General features: G+C 45.3%; 1 protein-coding gene across 4 annotated transcripts in view; it reads right to left on the bottom strand.

The window, feature by feature from the left end:
• MIA3 (MIA SH3 domain ER export factor 3) overlaps nucleotides 1-14,040 on the bottom strand; it is a 54,184-nt gene extending 40,144 nt beyond the window's left edge. For 3 of the 4 annotated variants that reach the window (XM_081489874.1, XM_081489872.1, XM_081489871.1), the window contains exons 1-4: nucleotides 13,899-14,040; nucleotides 10,926-11,059; nucleotides 7,031-7,117; nucleotides 1,277-4,082 (exon numbers count right to left, since the gene is read on the bottom strand). In XM_081489874.1, coding sequence (XP_081346000.1) covers nucleotides 1,277-4,082; nucleotides 7,031-7,117; nucleotides 10,926-11,059; nucleotides 13,899-14,031 — 3,160 coding nt within the window. In that variant the 5' untranslated portion in view covers nucleotides 14,032-14,040. Of the gene's footprint in view, nucleotides 1-1,276; nucleotides 4,083-7,030; nucleotides 7,118-10,925; nucleotides 11,060-13,894 lie in introns of all 4 variants that reach the window. The other variant, XM_081489873.1, reaches the window with a different exon arrangement.
• Nucleotides 14,041-14,329: the final 289 nt, after the last annotated feature.

Genomic DNA, 14,329 nt, shown 5'->3' on the forward strand with positions numbered 1-14,329 from the left:
GCCCTCCACGCGCTGGCGCCCCACAGGACAAAACTGGGCAAGAAAAGAAGAGTTTCAATTGCTTTTCTCTCACATCACGGATATCTAATCTACATGATAAAATTTATGGAGAAACCCTGATCCCAAAGCATTTCATAAATATCTTTCCTGTAGGGACTTCAATGAACCTAACTTCCCTTGGCAAACCAACATATGCCAACACAGAAAAATGTGGAAAAGGGAATTCCAGTCAAGAGCAGAAATAGGAAACATCTACTTCCACAAGGAAATAACAGATCTCGTCCACACAGAAGCAGGCTTGCTTCACAGAGCTGGCATAGGGAAGAGAATAACATGCAAAGGCAGCTCGCCGAGGTGCCTTTCAAATCCCTTCAGAGTATACCTAAGAGTCTGTATACCTTCCATCTGAGAAGCACGGGGACAGAGGAAAGAGCATGGAGCTAGGAATCAACTTTTCTAGGGTGCTGGCTCAGGGTTGGTCCAGTCGCTATTTACGGAATGGCTTCTATGTCAAGTGCTACGTTACGAGGCTCTGCATACTGGTTCCATTCCTTGGTCGGAATGGAATCTGAATGCAAGAACTCAAGGGCTTGGTAGAATTTAACTGACCAAAGTGCCTGCCTTAACAGGGCAGGGAAGAACATGGCATCTACTGAAGATGAAAGCTGGGCTGGAGGGTGACTACAATGGAAGTCCAGTAGTTAAGACTCTGCATTTCCACTGCAGGGGGCTTGGGTTCAACTCTTGGTCAGGGAACTAAGATCTTGCACATTGCTCGGTGCGGCCAAAAAACAAAACCAAACAAACAAACAAAAACTTTCTAAAAAAAAGAAGAATGTTAGAGGGCATGAAATCAGGCAAGGCATCAAGTTAAAAGTTAATGCCAGTCCATCCCTGGACAGACAGCAGTTATTTTATGATGAAGAAAATGTGTTCAAAAAAGCGCTTTCATGAAATTGGTACTCTGTTACCAGGTCTACTTTGTACACCATTTTCTTGCTCGAGTCTTTTTCTTTTTATAAAGTTTCCTGCAGAGGATGCTACCGGTCTCAACTGTCTAAGTGAAAAGTGGATCAAGAAATATTTATCTATACTCCAGCCTCCAAGAGAGAAGGTGGGAAAGGCCGTGTGGACGTCCCTGTACTGCCCCTTACCTCTGGGCGTGCTGGGACCTGCGGAGAGAGCTTCAAAGATCAGGCACAAGGCACTTCAGCAGCCCCCTAGCCCCCATGCCTGTTTCCAAGCCCAACCCTACAAGGCCATATGGGTACCTCACCTTCTGCTGGTCCATCCCAGCCTCCCTCTACAGGCTGTGCCGCTGCCGGGGGAGCAGTCTCCTCCACCGTGGAGTGTTTGTACCTGATGAAATAGATCAGGTCTTGAACATCATCGAGCACCGCAGCCTCCTCAAAGATAGTACTATCCTTCGTTTCCAGGTCTCTGTTTTCCGTCACACGAGCATCGAGCATGTTCTCTGCCTCCGTCAGAATGTGTGACTCCCAAGCACGAAAGACCTTATCTAGGACTTTCTCCACGTTATAGGGCAGGCTCTGGCGCTGCGCCGACCTCAGCTTGGATGACATGTCCTGGAACATGGCTTCCAGCTTGTGGATGTCAAAGTACTTCTGGAATCGCTGCAGAGACTGCTGATCTTTAAAGAAGCTGCTGATTATGGGCAAGGCCTCCAAATGAACCCTCTCCTCAGGCTGCATGGGGGCATGTGGAGCCCAGGGGAATGGGTCATCGTCACGGTCCTCGGAAGCAGACCCCTGGCTTCCCGGGTCCACAAATGTCTCTACGTCCTTCTCATCCTCTTTTGAGGGTTCTACCCCAGGCTTCCCCGTGAGCCCTGAGGTCTTTGGGTGGCCCTCATGGTTGTCTTCTTTAAGATAATCAGGATCTTTCTTCTGAGACGCTTCATCTAACTCTGGAGTCTGATCTTCTTTCTTGCCAGAAAAGTCACTTCCTTCAGAGGGTCTCTGTGCCTTCTGATGCACAGGAGAGCTTCCTTCTTTTTCCACCACCGGGCCACCTGGGTCCCTGCCCAGACTGTCTACCCCTTTACTTGCAGTCTCATTTTTTCTTTCATTTTCCGATACAGGACTAGTTTCTTGTTTGTTTTCTTCAGTTTCTGGATCAGTCTTAATGGCACCTGAAACAGGTTTTTCAGGGACTTGCAGGTCAACATCTAACCTCTTTTCCTGAATCTCAGGGCTGTTTTCTTTAGACTGCTTTGCACTTATAGCATTTTCATCCTCCAGCAGTTCTTCAGGGCTGTAATCTTCATCTTCTGGGTTTGGTTCTTTTGGGTGGAAGCCTCGTCCTTCTGCGCTATCAGTCTGGCCTGTTTTTCCTGCTTCCTGCCCTCCATCTGAGGCATCCTTGCTGACCCTCGTGACCTCTTCCTCAGAGGGCTTTCTCTTCTCGCTCACTTGCTTATTAACTGCGGCAGCCACATCTCCTTGTTGCCAGGAAAGATTTCTTTCCAGAACGGGATCCTCCTCTTCCAGGTCTCCCGGCAAGCCAATGTCATCTGGAGAGGAGAACCTAGTCTGATTTTGAAGTTTAAGAAGCTGATCCTTTATAAGTTCTGCGCTCGGATGCTCCCCTGAAAGCATGTGTGGTTTAGGTCCACTTACTGAACCGTCTACTTCCTCCATGCTGTCTTTGGAAGCATTACGCTGATGATCGCCCAAGGGTGCTGCCACACCCACGGATTCCTGTTCAGTCTTTCCTTCATCCCCTTGATTCCCCGCAGCTTTTGCTTGCGGTACCGAGTCACTCTCTGAGGCACCTTCCAAACTCCGCCCTGCAGTCTTTTCTTCGTGAAGCATTTCTTTTGAGATGTGAACAGGTGCTCCTTTCAGGTCATTAGCTTGGTTAGCAAAGGCTGGTTTTAATGTTTCTGCACTTTTTTCAGCAGCTGGTGAAGAGCTGAGGTGGCCACTTTGAGAAGAACTGTGCACAGTCTGGTCTTCTTGCGTCTCATCCTCTAGCCTTACCTCATGCTGCACCAAGTCCCTCTTGGGTTCCTCAACTTTCCACCCCTTGCCTTTAATGTGAAGTTCTGTGCCCACTTCTGGGTCATTGTCATTGTCTGCTTTAGGCACTTCTACATTCACAAGGCTGTCTGCTGCCTTTTCAGGGTCAATATGATCTTCTGGCCGTGGTTTCCCCAATCTGCTATCCATGATTAATGGGTCATCCTCTTCCTTTGAATTTGAACTCTCTAAATCTGTGTCTGTGTTTTCTTTACCGTCCATAACATCAGAGAAGATAGTATCTCCCTGGGGTTTTGGTATCTTTTTATCACCCTTTTTGATGCCTAGGGGCTGAGTTTCCTCAACTTTATGCTCTTCGTTTGAACTCGGATCTTTCTCTGTTGGGTGTTTCTCAATTCCGGAGTGCCCTGGAGTTTTCGTATCTTCTCCATCTGTAAAGGTTAGTAATGGCAGCTCATCGAAGTCTTCTTTACTCTCCTCTTCTTCCTTTCCCACTGTGTAATACTCAGGATCCAAATCCTCAACAAAATCGTCCTCTAATGAAGTAACAAGTCTAGTTGTCTCATCATCAGACACAAGTGCATCAGCAGTTGAGCCAAATTTGGTTTTCAAGTCCAGAGTCATTTCTGTTTTCAAAAGTTTATAAGCATCGATCTTCTCCTGCTCATGCGAGACTTGAGAACTATTGCTGGTTTTGTTGTTTTCACTTTCTGGTACTTTTAACTTATCTTGCAGCATTTCTCCAAAAGACTCAAATGAAGTTCGCTCTCCCTGAGCATGTCCTGTTTGACTGTTTACCTGGGGGTGGCTCTTCTGAGCCTCAGATCTTTCCCTGAGTTCCACAGTGTTTTCTGAGAATACACTTTCATTTTCCTCTGAGTTGGGTTCTTCTGGCTCAGGTTCAGGGTCACTTTCATTAGATGCTTCAGGAGGTTCTTCCACATGCTGAATAGTTTCTTCTTTAACTTCTTCAGAATCTCCAGTGGCAGAATCATACAATTCCAAAAACCCTAAAAGTTCTTCGACATTATAATTATCAAAATCATCTCTTCCCCCATCAAAACAAACGAAATCTGTCTCCTGCAAGGCAAAGAAAAACATCAGCGCACTAACCAAGTGTCACAAGAACAAGTGCTTGCCCACGCTAATGACAGAGATGATTGCAAATTCATGTTTGGCCCTGGAGGGGCTTTTGTGCCAACCCTGGGTGTAAGGGAGCATTTAACAGGAGGCTTCCTATATGCTGTTTTCGGTCTTGCATAAATCCTTTGTTCCGCATTAGCACCTGAATTCAGGTGCTAGAGGAGCCGCAGGCGGTTCCCCGGAATAATAGGAATTTATGTATCTCGTTCGTATGGAAGGTAGCCTTTCCATACAGTGAAAAGTAGCCATTTACAACTCTCTTCCCTTCTGATATGGAAAGTAACTTTTACAATCCCCTCTCTTGAAAATGATTCTAGCCTCAGGCTTCCTGAATAACTTGTAAGATTTTTTTATCCCTATCTCTGCTGAAAAGGCTATCTTGTAAGACAGTATATATATATGCCCACAATATGTTGAATAAACGCCTTTGTTCCATCAGAACATTGGTCCCTGTGTCTTTCTTCATTTCTCTCTCTCTCTCTCTCCCTTTCAGGCTGCTTCCACGGAGCACAGGTGTCCTCTATGTCTACTTACTCACCTGGGCTTTCAAGACCTCTTCGAGAGGGCGCCCTGTGCCTACGTAGATGGAGCTAACTCTTTGTCTAGAGTTATACTGACATACTGTGTAAACCAGGGAATATCAGCCTCTTTTCTTCCTTGTTTCACTTTCTTATCGTTGACTCTGTACCCCCAAGTTCCAGTCCATTAAAGGACCACAACACCTGGGGAGTCAGGAGATGGAAGGATGGACCCCACCTTGCCCTTGGCTTCCTGTTTCCATGAGGAAGGGCTCCTACCCGAGTAATGTTCCTGACTTCCCTTCATTCTCTTTTTCCCTGAGGAGGAATGACTCATGTGGCTGGTGGGTTTGCCCTGCACCACCCGTTCTCTGCTTGGGCCTGGCTGGAGGGAACACACACCCTCTCTCTTCCATGCTGTCAGTTTTATAAGGGACAGTCCACTAGGAGAGCCCCCTAGTTGGCTAGCTCTGCCTGTGGCTGGGTAAGTCTGTCTCATTCTAGACTGCCATGTTCAAAAGCCCATTAATTTCTGCACACTTGAGCTGTGTTCTCCAAAAAGTTTTATCAGTAAGTGATGGTGACATCCTGGTCTCCATCTACCTGACTGCTGGGTTTCTCAGTCTGTTCTGAGTACAAGCAGGGAAAAGTAGGACATCATTTATTGGTCCTCTCACCTTCCAGCATCTATGCCTGATGCTCTGGGAATTTACCCCATAACGGTTTGTTCAGAAGAAACTAGAAGACCACCCAGCATCTCCATCATCCTCCCCTCTAGGCTGTACTTTCCTGCTTACCTAGCTGGCAACAGGCAGTACCACCTTGCTGACAGGCTCTCGGTCTACAACAGATTCCTGACTTATACTTTCCTTGGACTGAGAAAGCTAAATCAGCTTAAGAAGCATCTTACTGAAATATAAGTGCAGGGGAAGTAAAAATATTGAGGGGCAAAGAATGGTGTCAAGGGGCTCCCACTTAACCATCACAAGCACAGCTTGAAGACAAGATTTAGTGAGGGATACACTCTACTCTAAATCAGGGTTCTGATTAGGTGTCAAAGAGATCTGCTTTCGGACTACCCATAAACCTAATACTTTTTTTTAACCTCTGCTAGTAAACAAATTGACATCAAAGGGGTCATTAAACAGAGGGAAAAGTTTAAAAACCAACAAAGATAATTTCCTTCCCCTAACTAAACTCTCACAGTCCTTGGAGAGACCAGACAAGTGTGGCAGGAACGAATGACTCCTCTGCTCGCCACGTGCCTCCTAAGCCATTTCTTCACACTGAGGGAAGCATGGAGTGAGAGGTGCAATGAGAAGGCAGAATTGCCAACAAATGAGGTCTCTATGACCCATGAGCTGCTGTCTAGCATGTATTTCCCTCCCAGCAGTATCCTCATTAGGAGCAAGGACTAAAAGGCAATCAGGCTGATTTCATGACCCTTGGGAAGACAAAAAGTTTCAAGAATAGCAACGGCTCTGTGACTTCATCTATTCAGCAGAGCTCAGCTGATACCTGCCCCAGGCCAGTAGCCTGGACGCTCTCGCAGCGACTCCAAAGAGTTGGTTGAAGATTTCTGTTTGAAGGTGGGTTTCAATTCTTATTAATTTTAAAACTCCAGAATATAATCAGCTGGAGTGAGGATCCCAGAACACAAAATCCTTGTCATCACAAAGCTACTTAAGTTTAGTGCACCCTGGATGAATGCTTTCCAGACTGTGCAGTCAGGACCTTGCAGATTTGAGGCTGGACCAAGGCTGGACCTCGTGTGAAACACTCAGGTTCCCTTTTCCAGAATCTATCTCATAACTCTAATCCCTTAAATCGTTAAAGAATCCAAAAGAAAACCTTATGGCCTAATATATAATTTAGGGTTTGATTAATTTAATCTGATTTCTATATACTCAAAATGTCTAAAGGCTATTCAAAGGCTATTGAGACAACTTCTCATCTTGCTTGAAGTAAAAAAAATTACTTCAAGTAATTTGAAGTAAAAAAAGTAAAAAAAAATTATTTACTTCCTAAATTTAATAACTAAATACAAAGATACTGAATTCTTCATTTTTTTCTCATATCAAGTAGCAAATAAAACTCCTGAATAAGCATACACAGCCTTGTATAAGAACACCTGCTTCAATGTAGAACTATCAGATTGTGATACAAAGTCTCCCATAAATTCTTTTCAAACTTCTCTTTTCTTTAAAAGTAGTCTGATAAATTAAAATCTGATACATAGATGTTAACTTGTTTTCCCTTTTTTGATCAAAACACATCTAGAGACTTTCAAGATTAGTTAATTAAGTGTAATTGATGAATCTGTAAGTCAATTTATAACTGAGAACAACAACAGAATCCACAACTTACATCTGTTGGAACTTGCAGCTCTTCTTGAGTATATTCATGGACTACTTGGATTAAATCCTTTGGAAAATATCCAAAAGTACGCCCAACCTACATTAAAAAACAGCAGAAGAAATGAGTGTCAATCAAAATTCTGATAAGAAACATAAACGAGAGACTTCTTAGTAGTGAGAGGATACATACAGATAGGTAGATACAACCACAAGAGATAGATAGTTGCTATCATGATTACAGAGATTATTATTCCAATATAAACTAAGTACAGAATGTTGTAAGGACAACTTTTCTAAAACCACTGAAATTTTCTTTCAATATTCAGCTTAATTCTAAACACAGGGCACATACAGTGAGATTTCTGAAATAGCTAGAAGATCTGTACAAGAGAAAGTTAGTGTATATTATGCAATTAAAACCATGTAAATAAAAGTTGGTTAGAAACAATTCCAAATACCCTCTAAGAAGAATTTATCTGCACATTTCACAGCATCACTCATAAACCAGGTCTTAGACGTATTAATAAGTAAAAAAAAATACATTTCTGAAATGCACGACCAGTACAACAAAAGGCAAATATTCACTGATGCCAGGCTGCACTAGCTTTTTCCAAACTAGATTTTCAACTTTTGTGGGAGAAAATAAAATTCATACTAATCTACACCGCAAGCTTAGTTTCATGCAAGTAAAGACAGAAGATAATCCCATTTATCTATAGTACTAACAGCTTTCCCAACAAGAATATTGGAGTGGGTTGCCATTTCCTTCTCCAGGGGATCTTCCCAACCCAGGGATTGAACCATCCGGGTCTCTTGCATTGCAGGTGGTCTCTTGACTGAGCCACCAAGACCTAAAAGGTATTATTATCAATATATTAAGTGTGTCCTCTTGAGAAACATACACTGTCTTTTACTAACTATAGTCTGAATGGGAGTAGCAGATCTCTTCCCAATCAATAAAGAAGGAGACTGACATGCAGATCAAATGCACAGAAAGAAAAAAAAAGAGGGTATCTTATCACTAACTCCTAAAATATCCACATTATGAGAGCTTTTGTTATATCTGGCAACTCTGTGAATGCCAGTTTTACTAGAACACTGCCTTGAAGATTAGATAAGGCAGTGCAATTTTAAATTGCTACGCTGGCAGTTAAAGTATAAAAGCCTAAAAAACCAAAAAAAAAAGCTGCAGGATGAAAACTAAGAAATAGAAACAAGAACCATCTTGAAAGCTCAGGAGACACAGTTTTTAATCATGAAATGAGAGGGGAGGCTGAGGGAAAATACACTTTTTTCCTTCTCAGGAAAAGTTTATTAAGAGAATCTAGAAAAGGGAAAGAAATCAGATCTATGTGGAGAAAGGAAATACATTTATCTTGGTGTGATCTTTGTCAACTGAGACCACAGGTCGTAAAAAACTCCATATATTTTTACATCGAGTGGGTCCTGTTTCTTAGGATTTGACAAAAAGATGCAGAATCACAGGCCCTCGTGACTGAAGGTAACTTTTATATCTAATTTTGCTCCGTATCTCATCTCTGTTGATTTGATGTGGGAAAAGAATATTGTTTCAAGAGAACAAATTCTGCATAAGCTACAATTGGGACAAATGGAAACAAGTGCTGCTCCCTGAAAGGAAATATTCACAAGGAAAATGGGTAAGACACATGCCCCATTATAGAGTTTCTGACTTTACTGGAGCTAGGACAGTACACATTAACTGTGATACAAGGCAGTAAAAGGAATGCCACACGAGTAGTGCAAACAAAGCACCACCTAAACAGTTATTAGACAGCAAAGATCGCTTCTGGCTGAGAGCTGAGGGCAGGGTTTCCCTGCAAAGGCAGGGTCACAGTCAGGAATCAGAAAGATGGCAGGCTCTCTAGAGATGAAAAGTCAAGTTCACTTATCCAAATGCTCCAACTTCACCACTTTATCAAAAGCGGTACGGACTTGAAAAAAAATGTTCCAAGAGTAAAGACTATCAAGAAATCTCATGCAATAGACTCGAAAGGAAAAAAACAGATTCTCTTCTGAATATGGTGATTCAACTGGTGTGTGTGTGTTAGTCGCTCAATTGTATACAACTCTTTGTGACTCTATGGATTGTAGCCCGCCAGGCTCCTCTGTCCATGGAATTCTCCAGGCAAGAACACTGGAGTGGGTAGCCATTACCTTCTCGAGGGGATCTTCCCAACTCAGGGATCAAACCCAGGTCTCCTGCATTGCAGGAAGATTCTTCACCGTCTGAGCCATTCAACTGGGATTCTGCCTAAATAGAAAGGTGATACCTGACCAGTTGGTCTTACCGGACTCCTCTCTAGGAATCTGGACTGCCAGCAAAATCAATCTGTTTTATGAGAGGGGATTCTTAAGCTTTCTTTTCTGTTGTTTGCTTGATTTACAGAGAGTGAAAATTTTCACCTTTGGGACTGAGTGTTTATCTAAGTTTGGACAATCCTAAGGGTATTCAGGACTCTTACTATTTTCAATAAATAATCAGGCAACACATCACACAGAAAGGAAAGGGCAATAGCTCATAAGCCTCCCAATCAGGCCACTTCTAGTGAATCACCTCATTGAAAACATCAAAGCAAGACAAAGTCATTGATTTCCATGTCTGCCATCCCTGCACCCACAGAGCTGGCTGGGAATAGACCTGCTGGGAAGAACCTGTGGGAGCAAGTGTCCAAAGAGCAAGAAAAGGATGCCCCAGCAGTTGCAAGCAAAACAAGCAAACAAACGGGAAAGCACACAGCAAAAATGACATTTTGCTTTTTTAACAGAAACAGCACACATGATTAAGTATGTTAACAGTTTAGAAAAAAATTCTTTTAAAAAATCAACTCTTAACAGGAATGCCTGAAACACTACCTTGCCCATATTTTACAGGATTAAGTCTAATGCTCATGAATCCTTCCTTTTTGAAACAATGAAGTTAAGAAGTTTCAAAGTGAAGTGAAGTTTCAGGTTTCACTATTGGTAACTACCAGTTTGTTTTCTGCATCTGTGAGACTGTTTCTGTTTTGTTATATTCATTCGTCTTACTTTTTAGCTTCCACTTATAAGTGATAACGTACAGTATTTGTCTTCGCCATATTTCACTAACACGACACCCTCCAATCCACCCGTGTGGCAAATAGCAAGACTGCAGTCTTTTTATGAATGAATAATACTCTATTGTGACTCAATGGACATGAGTTTGCGTAAACTCTGGGAGTTGGCGATGGACAGGGAGGCCTGGTGAGCTGCAGTCCATGGGGTTGCAAAGAGTCGGACACGACTGAGCAACTGAACCTAACTCAACTGAATACTCTACTGTGTGTATATATATATACACACCACGTCCTTATTTGCTATGTATGGAGCACCTGTGGCTGGTAAGGCCTAGAACTTGACTCTGAGGAGCAGCAGCTGGGAGCAGTTCACTTCTTTTGGAGGCCCTCCTCTGCTCCAGGCCTGATGCCAGCAGAGGACACAGAATGAGCTTCTTTTTCCACAGTCAAGCACAGGGGACAGGTTAACTCCATCAAAGACCCCAAGAAACTGTAGCTACTTAAATATACAGCGCTAACGGCTGCTGCTGCTAAGTCGCTTCAGTCGTGTCCGACTCTGTGCAACCCCATAGACGGCAGCCCGACAGGCTCCCCCGTCCCTGGGATTCTCCAGGCAAGAATACTGGAGTGGGTTGCCACTTCCTTCTCCAGTGCATGAAAGTGAAAAGAGAAAGTGAAGTCGCTCAGTCGTGTCTGACTCTTAGCGACCCCATGGACTGCAGCCTACCAGGCTCCTCCGTCCATGGGAGTTTCCAGGCAAGAGTACTGGAGTGGGGTGCCATTGCCTTCTCCATACAGCGCTAAACAAGTCAGTAAAAAGGCAGAAAATTATGTCAAATTTTTACTTACAGTTCCAGCCCAAACTTCAGGTGATCCCCCTGCCAGTTTATAGTAGACATATACAGTGTCACCTTTTTTAAAATTCACAAAACGGCAATCCGGGCCTGTAAAATCTTCTAGAGCCTCACCCCGGTACATTAACACTGTATAGAAAGAGGGGGGGGAAGCGGGTATCAGGATTCAACTTTCAAATATTGATTTATCAGGAAACATAACAATCCACTGTAAACAACAATCACGTTTCTCCGGTACTCTCTGAAACCAATCACCCTCAACTCATATGCTCAGAGTATCTATAGAGCTGTATCGTTATAAATCAGGACAACCCCCTGCAAGTAGCCAAGAGAGAGGTACACTTGCCCTGTTTTTCTCTATGGATAATATAAACAAAAAGCAATGCATCCACTGCCACACATGGCTGCTCTCAAGTGAAACTCTTGGTTCCCTCTCTAATCATCCAGCTTTCAGTCTTTGGTGTTTCATAATTATAAAAAGCTTCATTTTGCAGTTGGGTAAATTCGAGCACAGATGCAACTAGTGTAAGCATGACTACATGCAGTGGTAATAGGTAACTGAGGAGAGCACCCAAGAACCCCCAAGAGGTCAATTAGCTTGAACTAACCACTAAAAGGCCCTATGTATAAGTGGCTATAACTGCTACTGTGCAACAGTAACACTGTCCACTTCACTTGCAGTCAAGTTGCTCTGTCAGTATCTGGATAAACTAATGGGAAAGGATATCATACCCAATTATGGATCCAATCACATGACAAGATAATACTTTTTCTGAAAGCATATAATGTTGAATATATCCAACATTAAGGAGGTTTATTTACTTCTATAAACAAAATCAAAAGTGGGAAACAGGTTTTGTTTCTATAAGCAAAATCATATGTGGCAGGGACAAGCAAAAACCGTGAGAACTGTCCAGTAGTTACCTTCAGTCTTAAAATGCAGGACTTAAACTATATTCGATCTAGAAGTTGGTAGAAGCAGTATTTTTCTTTTTGTTGGCCAAATACACAGCTTCTCCCCAAATGAAATGGACACCAAATGCAATTAATTAAATAGCAGAGAAAAGGAAGGATGAAACGGAAATAACACTTGTTCTAAAAGCCAACTGGCAGTAAGTACCTTAAAATGTATCTTTACATACATATTTGAGGGACAAACACAGATTTAAAGGGGGTTATTTGGATTTTGAAGCTGATTATTTTAATACATGTCAGCATCCTAATTCAGATATAATTAGGTGAGAGGCAAAGTTGAAGGTAATGGACAATTTAAGACTGGGGATCCTATCAGAATTGGAAATAGAAAGATCACTGCAGAGGTATAATAATAAATCAGATGACAGCATAATGCACACTGTGGGGCAGCTATCTGAAAAGCACACGAGGACAGCTAACATGGACACACCTTACTAAACAAACACTTCATGCAACACAACACGGGACCCAGACCCTGCTGTAGCTGCTGGCCATCGCATCTGGCTACATTTGTTGGACACACGCCATTTCTCCAGTTATGTGACACCCATGGGCCCTTCTAACACCATGTCTCCACACTGAGGAAGCATCAGGGATGTTATAATTTTCCAGATGACTGGTTTTGAGGTACCCAGGCAGGACAGTGTTTGAAAGCAAAGCATAGCCAACACTGACCATATATATCCAACCCTGCTTGCTAACCTGGACTTACTCTGAGAAAACTACAGGAAAAATTCATGGAAGTTGCTCCACTTTTGTAGCGTTTATTTACATCAGTCTTAGGGTTACCTCTAAGAATGGCTTAAACAGATCCAAGACAGCCTCCTTTCTTTCCCCTAACGATGTGGCAGTGCTACAGTTCTTCCGATTGTGAAATCTGTTTTTGAATAACCCTGATTTCAATCTAAATAGCTCAACTGTAGGCTTTGGCCTCAGAAGAAACGTTTTTCTATATGCACTGATTACAACACATGAACAACCTTGTGTGAAATGGTTGTCAGTAAGTTACAAGGTTATTTGATAGGGGCCCAAGGCAAACACACAGGAAGAGAGCCCAACAACGTAACTGACCAAGGCTCAAGCTGGCTGGATTTATTAAACCCCATTTATTATTTATTATTTTCACTTTCAATCTTCTTCATCTGAGTCTGGGGATTTCTGCCCTTCTCACTACCCCCAGCCCACCCCGAATTCGCGGTTAGGGAACAATTCCGCTTCCTGCGCATTGGAGACGAATGGTACCAGGTGGCCGATGCAGAGTCTCGGCCTCTTTCGAGAGACAGATTTTGGCCTTCCCGGTGCCCTCCCTGCCGGGCTATTTGAGGGAGCCTTCCAAGCACAGAAATGACAGGATTGAGGCAGGGCCGGGGAGGAAACCTTGGAACACACCGCATGCCTGGACTCCGAGCTCGTCCCAAACCTCAACTCCAACCCCTGTTGAAAAGGCGGTCCGAGCCCCGAATCTGACTGAAGCAGAGGGGCGAAGGGGTTGCGCCAGGGAGGCTTTTCCGAGCCCTAGCAACCTGCGGCAGGGAAGACGCCCACCGAGTCCCTGGCGCATCCGCCCCCGGCCTGCACCCAGCGAGCAACCGGCGACGGAGGCAGGAAAGCGCTCGCAAGCAGCGTGCGGAGCCCGGGGCGCGCAACCCCATCTCCCCTCGGAGCCGGGGCGGGCCGGGGGAGGGGACGTTGTGAGCGGCCCCCGGGGAAACCGGAGGGCCACCTCCGAACCCCCCACCCCATCCCCCGCCTCCATCCGCGAAGGAAAAATGAAAAGCTGGCAACAAGTGGGAGGCAGAGACCCCACCGCCGAGACCGGCTGGCCCGGGCGCCCGGAGAGCCGGAGGGGACAGACGCAGGGACCCGGAGGTCGCCCCCCCTCCGGCGCTCCGCCCTCCCGGCCTGCGCCCCCCAGGTCGGCTTGCTGGGCGGCCGAGCTCCCGCCCCCGCGATGCCCCGGAGCCGCCGCCCCCACCGCCCTCCCGGCACTCACTGCTGCATTCGTCGTCCGCGCAGAGTTTGAGCTGCGAGAAGCGCCGGCCGGAGTCCTGCTCCGGCTGGCCGGGCACTCGCCAGGGCGGCCCGACCAGGAGCAGCCAGAAGAGCAGCCCCGGCGCCGCAGCCATGTTGTGGTCACCTCGCGGAGCCGGTGACGCGGAGGACGCGGCCGGGGCGGGCGGGGCGCGGGGCGGGGCGCGGGGGCGGGGGACGGGCGGCGGCGAGAGGGGCGGCGTCTGCCGGCGTGTGAGTCCGCGGCCGACACGTCAGCGCAGCCTCCGGGAGGGGACCGCGGGGGTCCCGGAGGAGCAGGACGCGTGCTCCCACCTACTTGCTGAGGCTTCCTCGTCGGGTGGCTACCTTGGCAACCGGGACTCTCTCTTCCTCCTCGTCCAATCGCGTGCCTTTGCCTCGGTCCCTGCGTCG

Source organism: Giraffa tippelskirchi, chromosome 5 (genome assembly GCF_054371585.1).
Source record: "Giraffa tippelskirchi isolate mGirTip1 chromosome 5, T2T-mGirTip1v1.2.pri, whole genome shotgun sequence".
Classification (NCBI taxonomy): domain Eukaryota; kingdom Metazoa; phylum Chordata; class Mammalia; order Artiodactyla; family Giraffidae; genus Giraffa; species Giraffa tippelskirchi.